Here is a 21,856-nt window from a genome sequence, read left to right on the forward strand (position 1 = left end):
ATTTATGTTTAATTTAATTTTGTAATTATATTTTTATAATTGCATTCACTATAAACTCATTTTGAGATAATATTAATAATTAGTTGTTGTTGTTACTTAATTTTTTTTATTTGTATTTAGTTTAAATTTCTTGTTTATTTTCTATATTACATGTTGGATAAAGTGTAAAATATTTAATCGGTATCTACTATAAAGAAGTAATAACTAATAACAATTGAAAATGAATATATTTTATTTACTATGCAATAAGGTTTAAATGTATAAATGCTTAATCATTAATCGTATTTGTGACCTATTATTTTATTTTTACTACTAAAGTTCTAATGATTATCTCCTAAATTGGAAAGATATTCGTATTTTGCATTGTTGTCGTTTATTCTATGTTTGCCAACGACCTCAAAAACATTTAAATTTTCAAGTTTTTGTGCTTTTTATAAATTATGTTCTACAAAATGTCGGCAAAAAGGTTTTTATTTACTTGTTAAATAGCGCATTGTAAAAATATAGTCAACACGAACGTTGATTGATTGTAATTTTAAGTAGATTACATACTAAAATACTACAGCTGATTTGGAGTAGGTACCTACAAAATCGATCCTCGGACATATTATTCAACCATTATTATTGTGACGAACCAGCTATATATACGCTATTATAATAATGCATGTTCTAACAACATACGCCATTAGAGTTCAAAACGAGTACTATATTATAATAATAATTATTATTTATTTAATATGAAACTAACCCAATACTATGTATGTATACATGGTTTATACATTATACATATTCGAACGATGTTTCCTGTAAATGTTATGCGGTATACTATCACGATATGATAATATTAATAATGATTATATTGGTATATTATAACTATAGACTATAGTATATTGGAACGGTCTTCATCGTTTCTTTTTTATATGCTTTAGGACGTGAGAGTTTTTCCCGACAGTATTAAACAACTACCTTTGCAACTGAACGATACGGTTATCTACTACGAAAACGAATTACTCATTGTGGAGAGCGAGAGGGGATTATCTCTAATATGCAACATGAATTTCCAATACTGCACGTTTCATGTATCAGGTACAAAATTATTATTATTTTTATTTTAACTAAAATTATTGCAACTATATGAGCGTATACGTATGCATAATAATATTAGTATATAATATACATTATGATATTGTGGTATATGTGCCGTGCAGTGTATCTTATAAAGTTACTTAGATAGTGTTATCATTGTTTTGATTACCTTGTTTTGGTATACTATTATAAGTGTTATACGGCACAATGCTAACCAGGTTACAAATTAATGTCATCGTATAATGATTTAGAATGTTTCGTCATTTTTACTTTCCATATTTTGTAAAACTATCATAATAAATATCTTTGCCTTATATTATATCTATGATGTACAGTGAGTTTTGTTTAATATGATTACTGGTTTATAGAATCAACCGTTTATTGGAATCAAAATTAAAAATCCCAAACCAGATCTTATGTTACTAATGTTAAATTAACCTTTTATTAGAATCATCAAGTACTGGATAATTGAATCATTTTTAAGAACATTCTTATCGTTTTAATGGTATTTCAAACTTTCACTAAAAATAAAAAAGAATTGTTTTGAAAAAGTTAAAAGGAGCTATTCAAAAATATGGCGAAAACGATACTTTTTAGTTGTTCCAAAAGTTATAGGTACAATGTATATACATTATTATTTATTTAATTTTGAATAATCAAAATTCATGTATATATTATAGTAATTGAATATGGATTTTAATTTCAGGCTAATATGAAAATAAAATTAGTAGATTCTCAAGTACAATCAAAAATAGATAGTTTTTTTTACTTTATTTTAATTTAATTTTAAATATACATATAGATATAAACTGATAAAAAAAAATGTTTTATGGAATCAACCAGTTAATAGAATAAAAATTATCTGAATCACTGTGATCACATTAAGTGGAACTCACAGTATATCAATTTATAACTAAGCTATTTTGTAATTTAAATTTTGTATACTTATATTATTTAAAACAAAATTAATTTGTAATCTTGTAAATTTTGTGTATAGAAATTGGGAAATTATGAATACCTATGTTCTGACTTTGGAATTAATCATATAATGTATATATTATTATATATCATATTATAATGACGTATATTGTATATATGTGAATATATATATACTAACTAAAATAGTATGTAAGATCAATAAACATACAAAGTACCTACCTACATAATATATTTCAGTAGACCATTCTACGTAATGATAGATGTAAACAAGACCTCCAAAATCTAAAATAACTTGACTCTATGTATTATTGGTGTTGTATACTCGTATAATTGTTTACTCAGCTGGTTTAAAAATTATCTTTGCAAGCTACCGTAATTATGAGTTCGATTATTACGTTTTAATTATTATCAATACATGTGTTAATATGTTTGATCATTATGTCAGTATAAACAAATTTAGCAATGTAAATTGAAAAGAAAATTAGGCTTTTGGTACAGGATCATGATATAGGTGTGCATGATGGGTGATACAGTGACGATGAAATTGTTAGAAGGGGAGGGTCGCAGAAAAAAAAGTCGGAAAACACTATTTTAACTACTCTTCAATGTCTATTTGAGTGAAACGTTTTGGATTCACTCTCAAAAAATATTAACTCACATAAATCACAATTCACATAATATTCTCTCTCGTGTTTTATCTCTTAATGTTAATTACATCGAAAATATTTTGGTTTCTTTGTTATTAAGTTCAGTATCTACTTTTTAACTTATTTTTTTTGTTAATTAATAGTAACCGTATATCTCTGTTATCGAATTAATCGTGGTTGGTTTATTTTATTTTTTGCTTTTTATTTCAATTATCCTGCCTAACTGATCATGTTGGATTGATCTAGTGATCTTATATTGTTATCTGTACCTGGTACTAGTGTTCCTTATGTTCTTTAAACGTTTGATTTACTTAATGAATGACATACTTGATTTACCTTTATTTAACTGAATTTTTATTTTTGTTCAGAAATTAATCTGTCTATGTATGCATATTTTGAATTAGGTTTTACAAGTATTATATTAATAAATAAATAATTATTATTCCAAAAATCATAAATTATTAACAAATTTTTATGCATAAAATAAACTTGTCCTCTTAATATTAATATTTTGATCGTGATTTTATATAATTTATATACGTAATCTTCAATTATTTCTAAAATTTGTCACGGTGACAAAAATACACAACGAATTATCTTATGTATTCTTTCATCGATACACTATACATAATATAGTTCCAACTTAAAATATATAATATAATCATTTTGTACTTAAGTAACTAAATTTATTATGATTTTTCTATTACATCTGTCATACTACTCCAGATTAATTTCGCTTGTTTTATCATATTAGTTCAAAATCATAAAAAAAACTTATTTTTTCATATCGATATTTATTTGGAAACAAAATTTTTTATTGTTATAAAGTATTTGTGGCATCACTTCCTCTAACCTAGGAAAAAAAATCAATAATATTAACAGTATTTTATCTTAAATTTTATTTTTTTAATACGCTAAATATTTATTATTTATTGATCTGATAAAAAATAAAAATAAAATTTTAGATTGGTTAATAAAATTGTCAACATTAAATAAAATCATAGTTTCGTTCTTAAATCACAATAAAATTGGAATATAAAAATACACTATTACGCACGACTAAATTTTTTTTTTTATTTGATAAAATAAGAACAAGTTTAATATAAAGTTATGATATCAGAATGTCTTGAAGGTGTGTAAACACCAAGACGAATGTTTGCCCCTAAAATATTTGCCAAGTGATGCCTATATAAATATAAGTAGGTATATACAACCGTTATCTTTTTTTTCACTTTTACGATATTATTTTAATATAAGAATACTGCTGGAAATATAAATCAGCATTTTACGTTTACAATATTTTCTAAAAAAATGAATAGGTACTCGTGACTTTTTCTCTTTTGCCTGTTGGAGTTTCACCTCAATATTTAACCGATTGTCGTTCGGAAATAAAATGTAAATTACATATATATAAAGTATAGTAACTATTATAAGTATTAAGTAAATTTATAATTTAAATACTACAATATAATAACACAAAGAGCAACATATAATTAATATTATGTTCAAATAAAAATCAAGTAAACAATTGGTATTAAATGAAAAATTGACTCAAAGTAAAAGAATAGATATAGAAAATTTTTTTTTTTAAATATAAGAAAACTTATCTATTGACTATAGTTGAAAATAAATTAAAATCATTTACAATATTACCTCCATAATATAGTATGTAAACATTACAATTTTATCATATATAATAGATATATGTATTTTGTATATAGTAATTAATAATTAATAATATATTTGATGAATTAAACATACCTATGTTTATTCCCGGAATTTATTAAAATATTTACCTTACAGACTTATAGTTTGTCCGCTCGAGAAATTCATGGCAATCAATCATAATTTCATCGAATAATATAAATACAATTTTTAAATTTAATATAAAATAACTAGGTTTTAAAGAGCTATAATTTGAAAAAAAATACCTTTACAAAATACAAAAATTAATAATTTATAAGCGTTTTAGTCTAAAACCATATTATGAATATTGTAGTTATGAAAAAGTTCCATTATTTATAAATTTAGATAATAATTTAGGGAGATTTAAAAACTTTGATATAAAACACTAATTTGTAATTTTAGAATTATCATATTTTTTAAAGATATTATGTGATGGTATATGAAAACTTCCATTCACCTGAAAATATACTCGTCTAAGTCCATTTATTAAATTAAAAAGTCGATGTCCCTAGATAAAAATATATAATATAATAAAACAAATGCGATTTCTTTGAAAGAATGTTTTTGAAATATCATCTGGGTAATTATAAAAATTAAATTTTATAAGCTATAATTAATTAAAAACGACAATTTTAGATAATATATAAATTGAACTTGTATCGTTAATATAACTTTTGGAGTTACCTACTTATAGTTAGTGCATAGCTTAGAGACGCTTGACAAGAGTTGCCTAAATAGATTAACAATTATGGTAGGTACCAAAGTTAGTTTTCCTATCTTAATTCTTAGTATCATGAATTACATAGAGGCGGGTTTGTCTCTATTTAATAGATATAAATTTTATATCATTTCTGTAGTTTTGTTTAACTTCAAAAATGATTTTGAATAACTGATAAATAAATAAATTGAATGTTGTGTTTTATTAATATATATATATATATATATATATATATATATATTTAATCTCAGTGTCTTATATTTTTACTTGTATTGTGGTACTAGAAAAATTAAAGTACCATTCAGAAAATTTTAGAATTTTGAAATAATAAATGGGTATTTGGTTTTATTTAAATTACATTTAAAGTTCTTTACTAAGTTAAACGAGGTAAGATATAATTTATGTCTATTGTCTACGTACTTTTAAGGGTACAATATTTATTGCATAATTGATACGATAGTAGAATATTACCTAAGTTATAATTAATATTAAAATTATAGTAAAATAAGGAAGGTTAATATTAATAGAGCTCAAATAAGCTAAAATAGATAAAATGAATCCCTATGTTCAGGTTATATACATATTATACATGATAAATACATTCTAAGTCACATCATTTTTTACTAAAAAAAAAACCTACTTAAAACTACTAAAAAACCATTATCTAATATTTTGTTTGATTAATATTTGTTTATTTTATGTAATCTTTATAATTTGTTTTGAATACATTTAAGATCTTCATTAGTAGTTTGAAAATTGGTGTTCATAAAGTGTTAATGGTTGAATGAAACTATTACAAACTAATATACATAACCGGAGTATAATATGCTGATTATAAATGATATTATTATTGTCTGTTAACGACTTTCAATATAATATTATTATCGTTAATAAAAACAATAACTGATTACAAAACTGCATACTACCAAATAATTAATTACGCATCTTGGAAATTGCTGCAGGTTGGTATTTCGGGAAGACGGCGGGACTGCTGGGAACGATGGACAACGAGCCCATCGACGACATGCTATCGTCCAACGGCTACTTAGAACCGGATTTGTTCAAGTTCACCGAGAGCTGGTCGCTGAACGAGAACAGCTGCAGCGCGTACACGTCAGTCCAGAGGAAATCGTCGCCAAGCGCTCAGATCGTGGAGATCTGCGACAGCTATTTCAAACATAAGACTTCGTCGCTATTCACCTGCTTCTCTGTGGTACGCATAATATAACCGACAGTAGTTGTCACTCGTCTTCGCCGTTGTGTCACTATAATAATAATAATAATAATAATAATTAATTATATTATATTATTATTGTGGACGACTATATTATATAATACGTGAGGACTCGACGTGCCCGACAAAGAATAGGTCCCCAACTCGATTTTAACAACTTAATAGTAGTTTAAAGTCTTTGTTCGCTCGCAAACCAACATTAGGATTTTGATGTACAACCAGAATACAGGGAGTTGTTAATTTCTTTCTTTTTGTTGAAAGGGGGGGGAGAGCTACGTTTGTGCACTGAAAGAAAAAGCATACACTTCAAAATTAATGAAATAATTTAAAGCTAATAGTAATAAATAATTAGGGCTGTGATTTTAATAATTTTTCGCATCGATGAACTCAATTTTGAATTAATTAATAATAACTGAGATACATATTCGATTCAAGATACTATCGACCTTAGTACAAAAATGTATTTTGCATAATTTTATATACGCGTTGTTGGATATAATTATTTTTTTTTTTATTTTACTATTTATGGTTTTAATTATTATACGGATTTATGGATTTGAATTTATAGATTCAGTATATTTATAATATTATATTATTTTAATATAAAATGTATTTTTCATAAATTCTTCAAGAGATATTATTTTTTTATTCATATATTACTTATAATTTTTATTTTTTTATAAACATTTACTAATGTACAATTTTAGTGTTTTATGCGTACTATTTATAACATCTGAACACTTCTTTCAAGCTATACAACTGTGCATTTTTTCCACGGAGTAAATTTCACATATTTCGGAATATTTATTGCATTTTTGTAATGCTCATTTTCCTATTTTTGAGCGCACGAATGCATTCGTATTTCATGGGTTTTTAGTGCATTAAATTCACTGCGCTTGTAATAACGTACCGCAACGGCAGCTATGCTTACCGGATTTAATAACGAGTCCCAGACGCCGTGGGGCACTGGTCTTAGGACGTCAAATGGAAATCACGCGCCATTTAATTCTAATCTCGCTACATCGCTCTGTAAAAAAAATTTAAATCAATTTTCTAAGTAGGTATAGAGAAACGTGTACCAGTTAACTATAAAATATCACACACAGTATTACAACCTATAGATATATTATTTTCAATACTAATCATAACAGCAACAAATATAATATTATTATAATTAGGGCTGGGATTTGTATGTAAATACATATTTTTAGTAAAACATGATAAATTAATTTCACGTGATTTGCAATAAAATAAAACATATTTTATTTTACATGTTTTAACATATTTCGTCATATATTCATATTTTAACATTATTTGTAAAATGTTTGAATTTTGACAATTTCGGTAGTTTAGTAGTATTATACATTTATTATACTTCGACAATAGTACTCGTACAAATTGTAAGTGTATAATACATATAGGAATAAGTATATGAAAGTATTAGTTAAATGTTAATAACTTGATTATAGTTTATCTTATTTATTTCTGTTCGACAACTATTATACATTAATGATCTTCGATTATACTTTATATTCAACAATTATTAAACAAAATATATTTACGAATTTTCAACTGTGTCAGTACTTGCATTCGTGTGGTTGTGAAAATATCTTTATATTTTGTAATTTTTAAATTAAATTGATTAGAAATTAAAAACAATAATTTGTATATTATTCAAAAATTATTTAGAATTTAATTTTAATTTTACACGTTAACATAATTTTAAATTTTTCTTATTATATATTTTTTATTTTATACTACATATTACTTTGGCCATTTGAATTACATATATACGATGTATGTACATATTTTTGGTTTTTATTACATATAAATCCCAGCCCTAATTATAATAATTGTTAAGTTACACATAATAATATGGACATATGGTATAAGTAGGGGTGCATTTGAATAAATATGCATTATGAAAATATATTTTCCATTATACTCTCCTAAAATAAATAAAATAATAAATTTAATGTAAATTTATCAAACAAATTATCATAAAGAAAAATAAATTATTTTAAATTTTTGACAAGTTAATTGGTAGAAAAATACTAATCTGTTATTGATTATGTTAGGATTAGGTTACTCTTTTTAATAGTGAAGAAAGACCATTTGGTGAAACAGTTACCTGACTAATATTAATTTTTAAATTATTTACTATATAACTAAATATATTATGATAATGGTTGGGTTTTTTAAAAACAATAGTTTGAATCATTAGAATAGAAGTTATTACAGTGTTCGATAATTGCATTCGTCAGTCAGTTATTTTTGTTAAACCCTATCGGTATATTATTATGCCGTAATAGTTTACGGGTTGTTGCTATATTCACATTAGACCTACGCGAAGTGCATCTTATTAACAAATCTTTTATGACTATTGGTGTATAACTTATGTATAATACATAATATGATTGACCAACAGCAATCAACATAAAAAAATTCAGTAAAGTCGTGCTTTAGGTACTTACCTGCCTAAAATGGGTTTACTCACGGGTTATTGCTTATTGCGTAGTCCTAATTCTCTAATTATAGCATTGCTGTAAGCGACGATCGTGATTTAATAAGCAATAAGACTTAAGAGGTATTTCGACAAAAAAATTTTAGAGTGATAGACGATAATTCAAATTTTGATATTAAATATAATCATACGATATACGAATATACGTAATAATAATATGTTACAGCCGTTATAGGTGATATTAACATTTAAATAATATCGACATATTATATTATGTATAATCATGCTTTGCATTTACGTCAATAAAAATTTCGAAAATATTTTTACTTTCAATTAATTAATTAATAAATTTTAATCATTGTAATTATTCCGTTATCGAAATAATCAAAAATTATATAAAGCTATTTAAGTGGATAGTGATATCCATTCACCATTTTGAGGTTTTAGAATTAACATTTTTTGGTCTAAAAATCGATAGTGTGAAAAAGAGGTTTTAGTACAATGTAATGTACAGCACAATTTAAACATTATACCTAATTTTAAAATGCTTTTCGATCATTCAAATGTCTGATACGCATTAAGCGTCTTCATAATATTATTATAAATTTTAAATGACAATAATCAGTAATATTCCTGATTCGTTGCTCGCATCGAATTCCCAACCCGTATCATATTGTTATTAGGTACCGTAGTCGCAGCCAAACTATAATGACGCCATGATAATAACTATAATATGTAATATACACGTATGCTCTATCGTATCTATATAATATAATATGTACCTTATTATACCTAATGATTTTCCGCGGAATGCAAACGATTCGCGCAAAACCAGTGATAACGGCTCGTATAATTTTTCCGTTGCACTGTTGATTTTCTGCAGATAAACCCCAGCCCTTATTACGACCTGTGCCTGAAACAAGCCAACAAAAACGAGACGTGTACATCAGCGACCGCCTACAGCGAAATGTGCTCCATAGAAAATCTACCGGTCCGCACACCGACAAACTGTGTCAGGTCAGTGATCGGAAATGTATTATTATTATTATTATTTAATCGCCTGTCGTACGGGTTTTCAATACGGGATCTTATCATAGTAATAATATTGTGGTTATACTTGTAGATACTGTATTTTCTAAAACCGTTTTTTATGTTTTGAAACAAAGAAAAATGCTTGTGATTCACTCCACCATTTTTCCTAAAATGATGATTTTATTTTAATTACGATTCATGAAGTTTTTAAATTAACTTGTTTTTACAGATACTTATATTTTTTTATGTAATTTATAAGGAGTTTCGTGTGACATAACAAACATAAAGTTTAATAACTCGAAAACTACTCATTTCTATTTTCTTTTGGACATATTAACCCTAAATAGTTTGATTAAAGTATATTTATAATAACAATACAGGGGTGGCTTTAGTTTTTGCCTGGGGGAGGAGTAATATTTTTTTTACATTAATATTATACAAATTAAACATAACTAAAATCAGAATATATTCTAAAAATGTTTATCAATTAATATCGAGTATTGAATAAATAATTTTGTGTGTTTATATAAGTTTAGATTAGTGGAGTAGTGAGTAGTGTACCAATTATTTTGTAGGATACCGCTTATCATTTCACTCCAATCATACAAACTTTAAATGTAAATCAATTAAAAAGCCATTTATTTAACAACTGATTGTTGTTATATATATTAAAAAAAAAAATTAAAAACCTTTTGATAAAATGTAATAAAAAATATGAGATTAAATATATGTGTACTTACAAAAATGTTTTTTCAAAAATTCAAAAACCGATTTTCAAAGAGAGTGAAACTAGTGAAACCAATCACTGTGTAGTATGTAGTGTGTAGTGTGTACCTAGTGCATAATAGTATACATATATAATACATTATATCCGATTTGCAATATCGATACTTATTTCACGATATATTGCCTGCGTGTTTCGCCACAGGTGTCACGGAGTAAACAACACGGAAATCACCGAGGGCGATTTCTTGAGTATCAACGGTAGCCACGTACCATCGTCGGCCGACATCGTATTCATCGTCGAGGCCAAGAAGTGCAACGAGAATTTCGCGGAGAAAAAGAACGTGCACACCCTGCTCACGATGATGGTCAAAGAGTTGCACGACGTTGGAATGACGAACAACAAGTGAGAGCACCCATGTATCATAAAAGATCAAAGATCCCGATTAAATCTTAAACGCGACCGCAAATGTTTTCGACTCGACGAAAATCGCGTTTATGTTTGTACTTTATTTCGAATGGATATCGCACGATGTGGTGTCTAACTATAGGACTAAGATTTTATAATGCAACACGCATGAATTATTATGAATATAATAATATACAGTTTTTTCTATATTGATAGTTCCTTAAAATGGTGAGAATAAACATAAGAAACAATGAATAACTGACTGAAATGTTTTAAGATGTTTAGATGCTATACACTTATTATTTTTTGTCTTTTGGTTAGATGTTGCACTATGGTAGATAATTATAGCTTGAAACAGAAATAATAAGTCTATATAAATCGAAATTCAAACGAATGGTGGCAAGGACGTGGACAGTCGTTGTCTCTCTGATATTTTATAATGAGAGAAAATGTATCGTGTTTAAGTAGTAATTTATTATAAATCATAATATTAATTTTTTTTTCAAACATGATTGAATATTATATTCCAGTGTTCCTATAATTTATTATGAAGGTAATTACTAACATCGATTTTATAATAGTTAATTATAAAATCAATGTTACTATAGTAAGTCATTAAAATATTTATATAACTTATATGTACTATATTGTCTATATTATAGACAAAAGTGGACAAGTTAAGAAAAAAAAAACGAGTCTAGGCCAAAATTTTAAAAGTAACAATAGTGAAAACTAAAATAACAACAGTAATAATAGCAAAGTAAAAAGAGCGAGCGAAATCCGAAAAATAAAATAGTTTATTTATTCACAATTATTCACATAAAACGGCTAAATAAAAAGCTAATAATAATTATTATAGACACATCATTAGAGTCATAAATATTCATTTTAATCATATTATTTTAATAAGTATTAAATATATTATATATTATAGATTATACATACTGTTTATATATTGAGAGTTACAATGGCGTAGCCAAGATTTTATTTCGGGAGGCGGGGACTGATAAATTTTTATAAAATATAATTTAAGATTTTTGTAGCAATTTTCATAAACCATTGAAAATTAAAATTTTTTTTTTATTTTCTTGATATTTCAGGATAGGGGGCTGCAGCCTCCTCAGCCCTACCCCTGGCTACGCCACTAGAAAGCTAAGTGTTATGCTTTTTAGGAAACTTAAATTATCATTTCAGTCATAGTTATGTAAGTAATATTTTAATTGTCTTTGCAGAATTTTAATATGTTTTTTTTTGTGGCAGCTCGCCAGACAAATATTGTTTTCTTCTTGTTTTCTATCAATTTTTTGTGAACTCTGCAGTCCTTCGATGAAATTTCAAAGTGTTGGATGATCCGATCCTTTACCAACAAATTCAATAATATAATAAATAATAATAACACAAACAATAATAAGATTCGAAAATCCTCTATATCAGCTTTGACGTAGTTGTTAGTGGTTGGAAGTCCTAAGCTAGCAGATATATTACAATTCTATATTTTTTAATTGGAAATATTAGTTTTTAAAGATTTCTTCTTTCTTCTAGTCTGGCGTACAATTCATGGATCTTCAAAATAACTTATAAATGAAATAAATACATGTAGGTACATTTAACGTGAAAAATGTATCTTAAAGTGTTTCGTGTACGTTTATTACTCGATCAGCATTCGTAAGTTTATTGCATATTCTGAATTCGTTATATATTTTTCTGCAAGACCAAATTTCTGAATTTTAGCACCAAATACACTGTGATAAATGAAAAATAAAATATTCATGCTGATGTGATTGTGTAAAAACTGTTTGAAACGCATTAATAGAAGCCTGCTTGAAATCCATTATAATTAACGAAAGTTTTAATGTAGGTTTAATTTTAAGTAAATTGTTAATTAAATGAGAGTAAGTTGATTGAATTTTATTTAGTAATAACGCGTACACAGTAGGGCTCACGTTAAAATCACGAACTCCGTATTCAATCAGGATATGTATTGAAAACAATAAAATTGATAAAATAAAAATGGTACAGTCTTAAAAGTTCCATCTACATTCTACAAGCCATTTTGTGTATTTTTCTAATAAATTAAAAATACTAATAACCCATTTTCATTCGGGCAGCTGTCGTATACTAAGAACTGTTTTTCATTCAATGTTGTTTTATTTTCCCGGAATTTGAATGTGACTTACTGTTTTGACAGAACAAGTGAATTATGAGTTCGATGTCTATACGTATTGTATGTTATAATAATGAGACTAAAGAAATTAAACCTACCAGGTTGTTGACTTGTTGTTGCCTGTTACTTATTATATGATGTGGAGTATTTTGACTATCAATTACTGATTTTCCTTATTAGCTATTTTTGCTTATTACTAATTTACCTAATCCAAAAAATAACAAAATAAAAAAAAAATATAAAATAAAATAAAATAATAAAATAATAAAAAATAATATAATAATATAATATAAAATATGGGCCGTATGCATAGTCCGACACTTAAGGGACATCTTAAATCACTTAGGTAATACCTAACTATGGGACACCTAAGTGTTATGTAGCTAGTTTCATAAGTCATATATTTTAAAAACAATTAACGTATATTATAAGTTATAATTTGATATAATAATACGTATAATAGTTACTAATTTAGTATAATAATTTTTAAATTATATAGTTTGCATAAATTAACAAAATATAATTAATAAATACTTACTGGCCACTTGACTAATTAATATTATACATCCTATGTAAATTTTAATTATTCTATTTTATATTTGATTTAAACTATTATTAAGGACTATTATCCTTAGTTCATAAATTATAATATCTCAGAAACTAGTAAACTACTAGTTGGCATTTTAATTTAGATACATCAACATTTACGTTGAACAATATAACTAATACTAGGTACATGCATATTATAAAAAGTAATATAGAAGTACATTTAAAATAAACTGTACCCATATAATATAAATAGGTATCTGATAGGTTCATATACAATTATTGAATCAATAACGACGATAATAATATTATCATTGATTCGTTATTGCACAAAAGTTTTATGACAACTATAAAGAATCGTCCGATTAAAACGAATAAAATATTGTATATAAGATGTTTAATGGTTGAAATAGGTATTTTTAATAGCGTATTATGTGTAATCTATGTACATTATAAAATTGTAAAATATAAATATATCTTACTACAAAGAAGAAAAAACGAGTTAGTTCGTTGAGCTTAATCGTATAATTCAGATAGGTCGTTAGATAGATTGCCGACTGTCATGTGAAGTAATTTTAAACTATCAATGCGTAAACGCGTATTAAATGGGGCATCGGTTTTTATTATCAACTATCAAGTCTTGCTTATTTTAATACTGTACGCACGAATTTTTGTAAGTATTTTATCACGTTACGTTTCGTAAATATTTATTTGAAACGGGCTATTGTCTCAACAAATGTGAACCACGCATCATAAGTGGTGTCAAGGTTGAGTCTGCAGAGCTCATCCTAAAAATACATCAGTTCTATCGTGTTGATACATTCAAATAAAGTTTTAATGTAAAATAAAATAAAATTGTTTTAAAATTATAATATGGTTTAGTAGGTGCCTGATATAAAATATAGATAGTGTTACACACAACTTGAAAAATTATATCCATAGAATAAAAAAATTAATTATCCAAAATTCTATTTTATATTAAAATTAACAATTATTTTCAATAATTGAGCACTGGTTATAACTTTATGAGTAGACTTTGGACGACTAATAATATCAGTTTTTTTCTATACCATACAATGTTAAACGAATAATTTTTCATTTAAAATACAAACGTGTAAGCATTATAAACTTTATTTTTTGTGATTTCAGATTTTCAGCTGTTTTCTTTGGTGGCAACGGTTTATTCGACGAACCTCATAGCGTTGTCATCAACGGACAAGTGTTCGCAAGCCCAACGCTGTTCTTACAGTTCTTGAACAACATACAAATCGGTATAGTTTTAATACTCAATATTACATTTTATGATATTTCGTGCGACTGGAAAACAAGTATTTAATAGTATCCACAACAGTGTACTATATAATTTATAACGGTTGCACGATGTTTTTGATTTAAAATAATATTATATTAAAACGTTTATTATTCATTTGGTATTTTTTTTTTTTTTTACAGGTGACGGAAATTCTGACGTATTCAACGCCATTAGGTTCGCGTCAAAGTTGCGTTTCAGGACGGCACATTCAATAATATTTTTACTGTTTCCGTGCAGCGACTGCGATCCGTCGAACATGATGGTAACCCGATTGTTATAATTACATTAATTTACCACAAGTCTCTACAAGTAGAGCACACGTCGTATATATAATGCCTGGCGTTTTTACAACAATACAATTCGTATTATTCTAGTTGGACTATTCCGTTATCAACCACATAATTACGGAGAAAAGTATAAAGTTACACGTTTTAATGGACAAGCCATTCGTTCTTGATAAGTCACGAGCGGGGAGCTCGTTATTCGGTAAGTGTGCACAATTTACTTTTATTTTTCGTTGTGTCTTATTCGCATTATTCATAATATATTATTCTCGTACACGCGGAGTCTCTTCCAATACAGCGGATTGTTGTTCGGTAAAACGAGTGTACACCTACTTACCGCATAAACGCTCTCCGCGGAGCGCTCTGTTCGATATATCGTTGGAAACGTTTCCATTTATTTATAATTGTGATCGGTCGTATAATGGTATATATATATATATAGTACGTACCTATAGATACATAGATAAATGTAGGTACGCATATTGCAAACAAAACAATAAACGCAGGTATAGATAAATGTTCAACACGCGGAACGAACCGACTGTTGTTATAAGCTGTATAATATTATTATTATATTATACATATATATATAAATATATATAGGCGTCGACAGTCGTTTTATGTAGGACCGTATACACAATGTATCATATTATTTTATTGTGCCTACAACTACTGCAGTTCTGCATGGAAGGTGCGCTATAGTGCATAATATTATATAAATATAATTATATTCAGTGGATTGTCTGACAAAGTATAGGTAGATACTTTAAGTCTCCCGTGATCGAATGAAATCAAAAATCCCTTGACTACAGCGTTTATTCGAATTTGGTCATGCTTGCACGGCAGTTATCATCTAGTTGGTTTTTTTTAATTCGTGCTAAATCAAACACAGCTCGTCGTATATAATTTCTCGTCCTCGTAAATCACTGTGTTTTTGTAAATGCTACAAAACTAACGGTGACATAAAGATACAATATCTACAAATAAACAGTATATCTGTATACGTGTATATAATATAGGCACCCTTAAGTAAAGCGATTAAAACTTGAATTTTTCATTTTCTATTTTTCAAACAATGCATCCTTTTCAGATACAACAAAAATTAAATTTAAATTATAATTACCTATTATAGTAATATACAAAATTCTCTTACTGCATTTAATTATAACTTATAAGCAATGAGTAGCTCCAAAAGAATCTAATATATTATAATAAATACAAACTTTCCAATCGATATACGTATGATTACGAATTAACTATCTTATATCTCAAATCATATTGTTCACTAGAACTTAAAAGTTAAAACACCCTCAGAAGTAGCAACATCTACTTACAAACTTTTCCGCTCCTGCTTTGCAAATCATTCAAACCCACTGATCCTTGCCTTTGGCTCCGAGAATATTCCTTCAGAAAATCTTTCAAGAAGGATAAAGAGAAACTGATGTAGAGATTTAACATAAAAGAAAATATTTAAAAAAAACCACGTCAAAAGTGTTAAGTAATTCCTTCATGTAATTCCTTTTAACAAGTCTTTCATTTTCATATGTATATTATATATATTACCTACCTATACTTATTACTTATATATGCGTATTTTAAAAATATATTTAATGATTAAATACTTCAGATAAATATCAAGTTTAAAAAAAAACACATTACGAATAAGTATTAAGTTGCTCTAGATATACAAAATATTGTATAATACGAAACTTTACCTATCTAATATATAGCCACAATAGATAGAACCACAGAACAAATAAACATATACAAATAATTCAAATAATTACTAAATTCGAATGTCCCTGTCATAATAATTATTTTGAGTCATTTCGACCCCTATAGTCTATTTCATGTCACTATCAGTTAATATAATTATTCTAGTAACCGAAAATAAACCGATATAGTGAGTATTTCTATAGATCGCAGGGGTCGTGACGTCCTAAGCATTTGCGTGTCACGTATACTTACAATATTAAACAATCGCATTATATTTAGGTTAAGTTAGTATACGATTGATTTGATTTTTTCCCCAGTTCATTTGGCCGTATTGTTCTAACTTGCCTGATATTAAGCTTCACCAATTACCACGCATAATATTAGACGACCACTACCGCACGTTGTATGAAAAAATAAAGAAAATAAATAAGTAGGAGAGGAAAAATAACTAAATTTATAGCGTGCTCGGCAAACGTTGGTATTTATAACATTAACGCGTGTGTTGTGCGTGCACATTCGTCGTGGTGAAGACCATACAGTACCTAATGCACCCGGTCTGGCCGGCCCAATATTATAAATCATAATGTACAATGTTAAAATAGTAAGATTACGATACGAATTAAAATATTTCTGTAAACGGCTATTCGGGCTTGGAATGAATTCTTTTTTTACTTTATTCTTTATTATTTTTTTTTCTCCTTTACCATAATAGGTACACGTCAAGTACGTTGGAAACATGAAATGTGAAATTCATAATAAGTAACATATTATATTGTTTATAATGTTTATATAAATACCATTAAAATGTAGTAAATTTATAAATGTAACATAAAAATAAAAATAAATAATAATAACTAAAATTAATAAACATTTTCGTAATAAAGTTACTAAACACGGTACACAGTTGAAAATGTTGAAATTATTAGTAAGCTATCGTAAGAATCAATATAGTTGTATTACATTATTTCCCTGATCCGATAAAGGGAAGACTTCATATCCCACTAGGACACGTCATTGATTTATTAATGTATATTAATTTATGAGGTACGATCGACGCTTCGCGCATTTGGCTATGTAAATCCATGTTAAACGGGTAAATAATTGGTTCATAAATTATTACTATTAGGTTACTAAACTACTAAAGAAAACTTGCGCTATCGTTTAGCGTAAATTGTCGTCATTAGCAGTTACGTGGATTTAGAAAAAAGTAATAACTCAAACTCAACCTTTCAGTGTGAAGCGCTAAAACGATTCTGTACTTCTGTAGTATATCTCATTGATTTCATACTAAATTTAACCGAACAATGTAGATAAACTGACTATTACTTCTATATTTTTAAAGGGAAAAATGAAATAAATTAGTTTAAATAATAATAATAACGCAAATAATTGTATATTGGGGTCAATTCATGCATTCACATAGAGTTTCGAGTAAAAATATTGGCCTAGAGGTCTTAATACATATATTCATCATAATATATACATTAAATAGATTAAAAAATTAACAGATATTATGTTGATTCTCGTGCCATAAATATATCAATAATGTAATTTTTCCACTTCGTAGCTTTTTTTAAAAACCTCAAAAATATATATTGAAATATTTGATACTTTTATGAATTCTCATCTACCTAATATTACTAACCAAACCCAAAACACATAAAAAATGTATTTTCCAATGATTGGATTGTATCTCTGTGTCTTTATTTACTTCTTTGCCATATTATTTGTGATACATTTTTTTTGACATCCTACGAAATATTAAATTTGCATCGGTACGTGAAAATTCTAGGACTACAATGTTTTTTACTTTTTTTTTTTTAATAATTATTTAAACGAATTCAATATTTTATATTTGATCTGTCGTTCTATTTTAAATATTGGTTTGAAAACAACTGATGTAAGGTGAAATTTTTATCACCCTGAAAATAACACAGTGTGATGTACTAAAATTAAATACTAATTATTTGAAAGGTATTAACGTGGTTGGAATGTTTTTATGTTTATATTATGTGAATAGAAGCAGGTTAAATAAATTTACTTTAAAAACAAATACATCTATGTAATGGATCTTTTAGTTACCTAATCCATTGTTTCAGAAGTAATTTGGATGTGTCGTTATAATACACGCTTTATAATCCAACTATAAACAATTTTTTTTCAATTATAGTGAACTACTATCTGTATTTTAGTTTAATTAAAAACCAGGTCGAGCAAAAATAAACTTGAATAGAAAAAAAATCTGAATATCTATTATTATACTACTGAATGTAAAAATTTTGAAAAACCTAGAATTGATGTTCGTTAAAAAAAAATTGTACGATATTGTCTCGTACATATCATAATCACCGGTGTAATGAGCGTAAATATTGGCCTAGAAACTTATAAAACATTTATAACTTTACAATACTCAATGTACATTGAATAATTTGAATGAAAAAATATAAACAAAGACGGTATTTTTATTATGGACATCATTAAAAAACAAAACGAAATTTAATATCAAGAAACAATGATACAAAAAATTAGTACGTTAATTGTGCTACACGGTGACGTAATTAGGAATTTGCCTTAGGAGAGGGGATTTTAATTTTTAGTAGAAAACTGTAAACTTTCTTCACTTTAAAAAAAAACCTTAAACTCTCTGAGTTAAAAAATGTGTTTATATGAAAAAAATATAAAAACTATGAAACAAGTAAAAATGTCCACTCCATACACACCAAAATATGAACGTTTTAAGTTTTTTTTAAATTTGTATGTTCATAATAAAATAAATATTAAACTAAAAAATTGGCCAGTACTCTATTTGACAGTAGGTATTTGAATATACCTCATAACTGAGTAAGCCGCAGTAATGTATGTGTCAAATTTAAATTCAATGAATTAATAATTTTATGATTTTCAGTCATAAAATCGATATTTATATTATAATAAAAAGTTAAATTAAATTAAAAATATCAAATGTCTACAAATAGTTCAAAAAGAATCGAAATATTTTAAAAATTATACCATGTACAGATAATGGAAATATGATCATTTGGTAAATAATGAATAGGTATATTCAAAAATATATGATTTTTCTAATTACATAAAAACAAAAACCTAATCTGCTTTTGTGTGAATATTTCCGTTTTCCTTCATTGTTTCTTGATTATTTAAAAAAGTACCTAATGGAAATTTTAAATTTTAAGTTCCCAAAAGTATCATATAAATCATATTACGCATTTTAGATTCTAAGAAATAGAATGAATATATTGATTTTATAATGATGTTTTTTTTTTATGTCAGCCATTACCTTTTATTATGAAAATGTTACAATTTTCAGTTTTAAAGATGATTTCCGGTAGCAAATTATATCTAATTGGCACTTAAGGGAAAAAAGAAGGGATCAAAAGTAAAAATTACTAGTTATATAATACTATATTGAAAATATTCAATATAATAGGAAAAACAAATTTAAAATAATTGAGAAAAACATGAATTTTTATGCAAAACCAGTATTCGACAAAATCGATTTTGTATTTTTGATGAAACTAAAAAAAAAAATAACTTAGATATTTGAAATTTTAACCAAATATTTAAGTATAAGCAATTTCTATACAAGAGATGCCAAAGGTGTATTTTACTTTTTTAAGCTATTTTTAGACATTTTAAAATTTTTTTCTATAAATGTCGATAAAAAATGTTTGCTGGAACAAAATTAACACAATGTTTCTCATAAGTTTATAGCTATTTAATATTTAATATTAATAGGTAAACTTATGAATTATAATTTTTATATATTTACATTTTATCAAAATCAAATTTTGAAAAAACTTTGTTAAACTCACTAACATTTTCCAATTATTTCATAGCCAACAATTTAATAAAAGGTTTCTCATAAGTAGTTAATACCGAACTAACAAAATCTTAAAAATGTTTAAACCTTTTTAATTTATAATAAATTAAGTATTTAAACGAATTATAACAATTATTGTAGTTATTTGTTGAATTTAGAAATATTATTTTTGAGTACTTGCTTTCAACGTTTATATAGTTATATATATTTTAAACACACAACGATGTTTCCAAATGCGATGTTTTTGGAAAGAATTAATTCAACCTATTGACTAGTGTCTAGTGACTACTGTATTACTAAAAGTAAAAGAAAATACAATATAAATACATCGTAAAACATACTTAATAATAATATAGGTAGGTTGACAGACTGTTTTCGCTTAGAATCGTTTTTCTTATGCAATGATTTATCGTTGAATTTAAATTTAGCACATACATTACAGTGACTTACTCTCAACGACGAGGCTCACTCGACGCCTACAACTGTACAATAAAATGGTTGCTTACTTTCCCCCTTTTGAAGATTGCATAAACATTTTTAAAAAAAATCTTGAATGTTGTATAACAAAATGGATTTTTCGATTCTATCGTGTATAAATAAAATGTCGATACAATATAACTTGGTAATGATATTAAAAAAAAAAAATTCAACTAAACGACCTAAAAAGGTTCTTTTAAAATATTCATTTCGTTCGCGTTCGCGTTCTCTATTTGATGTAATAGAATAGCGAGTGACTATCATGACGTTCTCGTGTCATTCGCAATGTATCAACGTGAACGTAATACACGCGCAATCTTTTCAAACACTAGTTGTGGGGTACTGGGGTGGTATAGTAGTAAAATTAACGATATACGTATTACTGTAATACTGTGTTAACGCATTATATTATTGTAATATTAACGCGCGTATAGCGATTAATGCCGATTTCCGATCGGCTCGATCGCCGTCTACAGCGAGCTCAAAGGTCGGAGACGTGCGTTCCTTATACCCATAATAATAATAATATAATCGACAAGTGGTATATATATACGTAGTACCTCCTATTGCAGAACCGATAC

General features: G+C 26.5%; 1 protein-coding gene and 1 long non-coding RNA gene across 2 annotated transcripts in view; one reads left to right on the forward strand and one right to left on the reverse strand.

Moving 5' to 3' along the window:
- The window catches only part of LOC132927772 (uncharacterized), a 104,079-nt gene that overhangs the window by 72,739 nt on the left and 9,484 nt on the right, over positions 1-21,856 (forward strand). The window contains exons 66-72 of the mRNA XM_060992365.1: positions 930-1,086; positions 6,039-6,289; positions 9,658-9,791; positions 10,735-10,935; positions 14,798-14,919; positions 15,101-15,222; positions 15,335-15,446. Of these exons, the coding sequence (XP_060848348.1) occupies positions 930-1,086; positions 6,039-6,289; positions 9,658-9,791; positions 10,735-10,935; positions 14,798-14,919; positions 15,101-15,222; positions 15,335-15,446 (1,099 nt within the window). The remainder of the gene's footprint in view (positions 1-929; positions 1,087-6,038; positions 6,290-9,657; positions 9,792-10,734; positions 10,936-14,797; positions 14,920-15,100; positions 15,223-15,334; positions 15,447-21,856) is intronic.
- Positions 6,214-21,856, reverse strand: part of LOC132927773 (uncharacterized) — a 37,389-nt gene continuing 21,746 nt past the window's right edge. Inside the window, exons 2-3 of the long non-coding RNA XR_009661832.1 lie at positions 7,242-7,337; positions 6,214-6,341 (exon numbers count right to left, since the gene is read on the reverse strand). This is a non-coding gene — a long non-coding RNA (uncharacterized LOC132927773). The remainder of the gene's footprint in view (positions 6,342-7,241; positions 7,338-21,856) is intronic.

The sequence above is a fragment of the Rhopalosiphum padi genome, chromosome 3, assembly GCF_020882245.1.
Source record: "Rhopalosiphum padi isolate XX-2018 chromosome 3, ASM2088224v1, whole genome shotgun sequence".
Taxonomy (NCBI): Eukaryota; Metazoa; Arthropoda; class Insecta; order Hemiptera; family Aphididae; genus Rhopalosiphum; species Rhopalosiphum padi.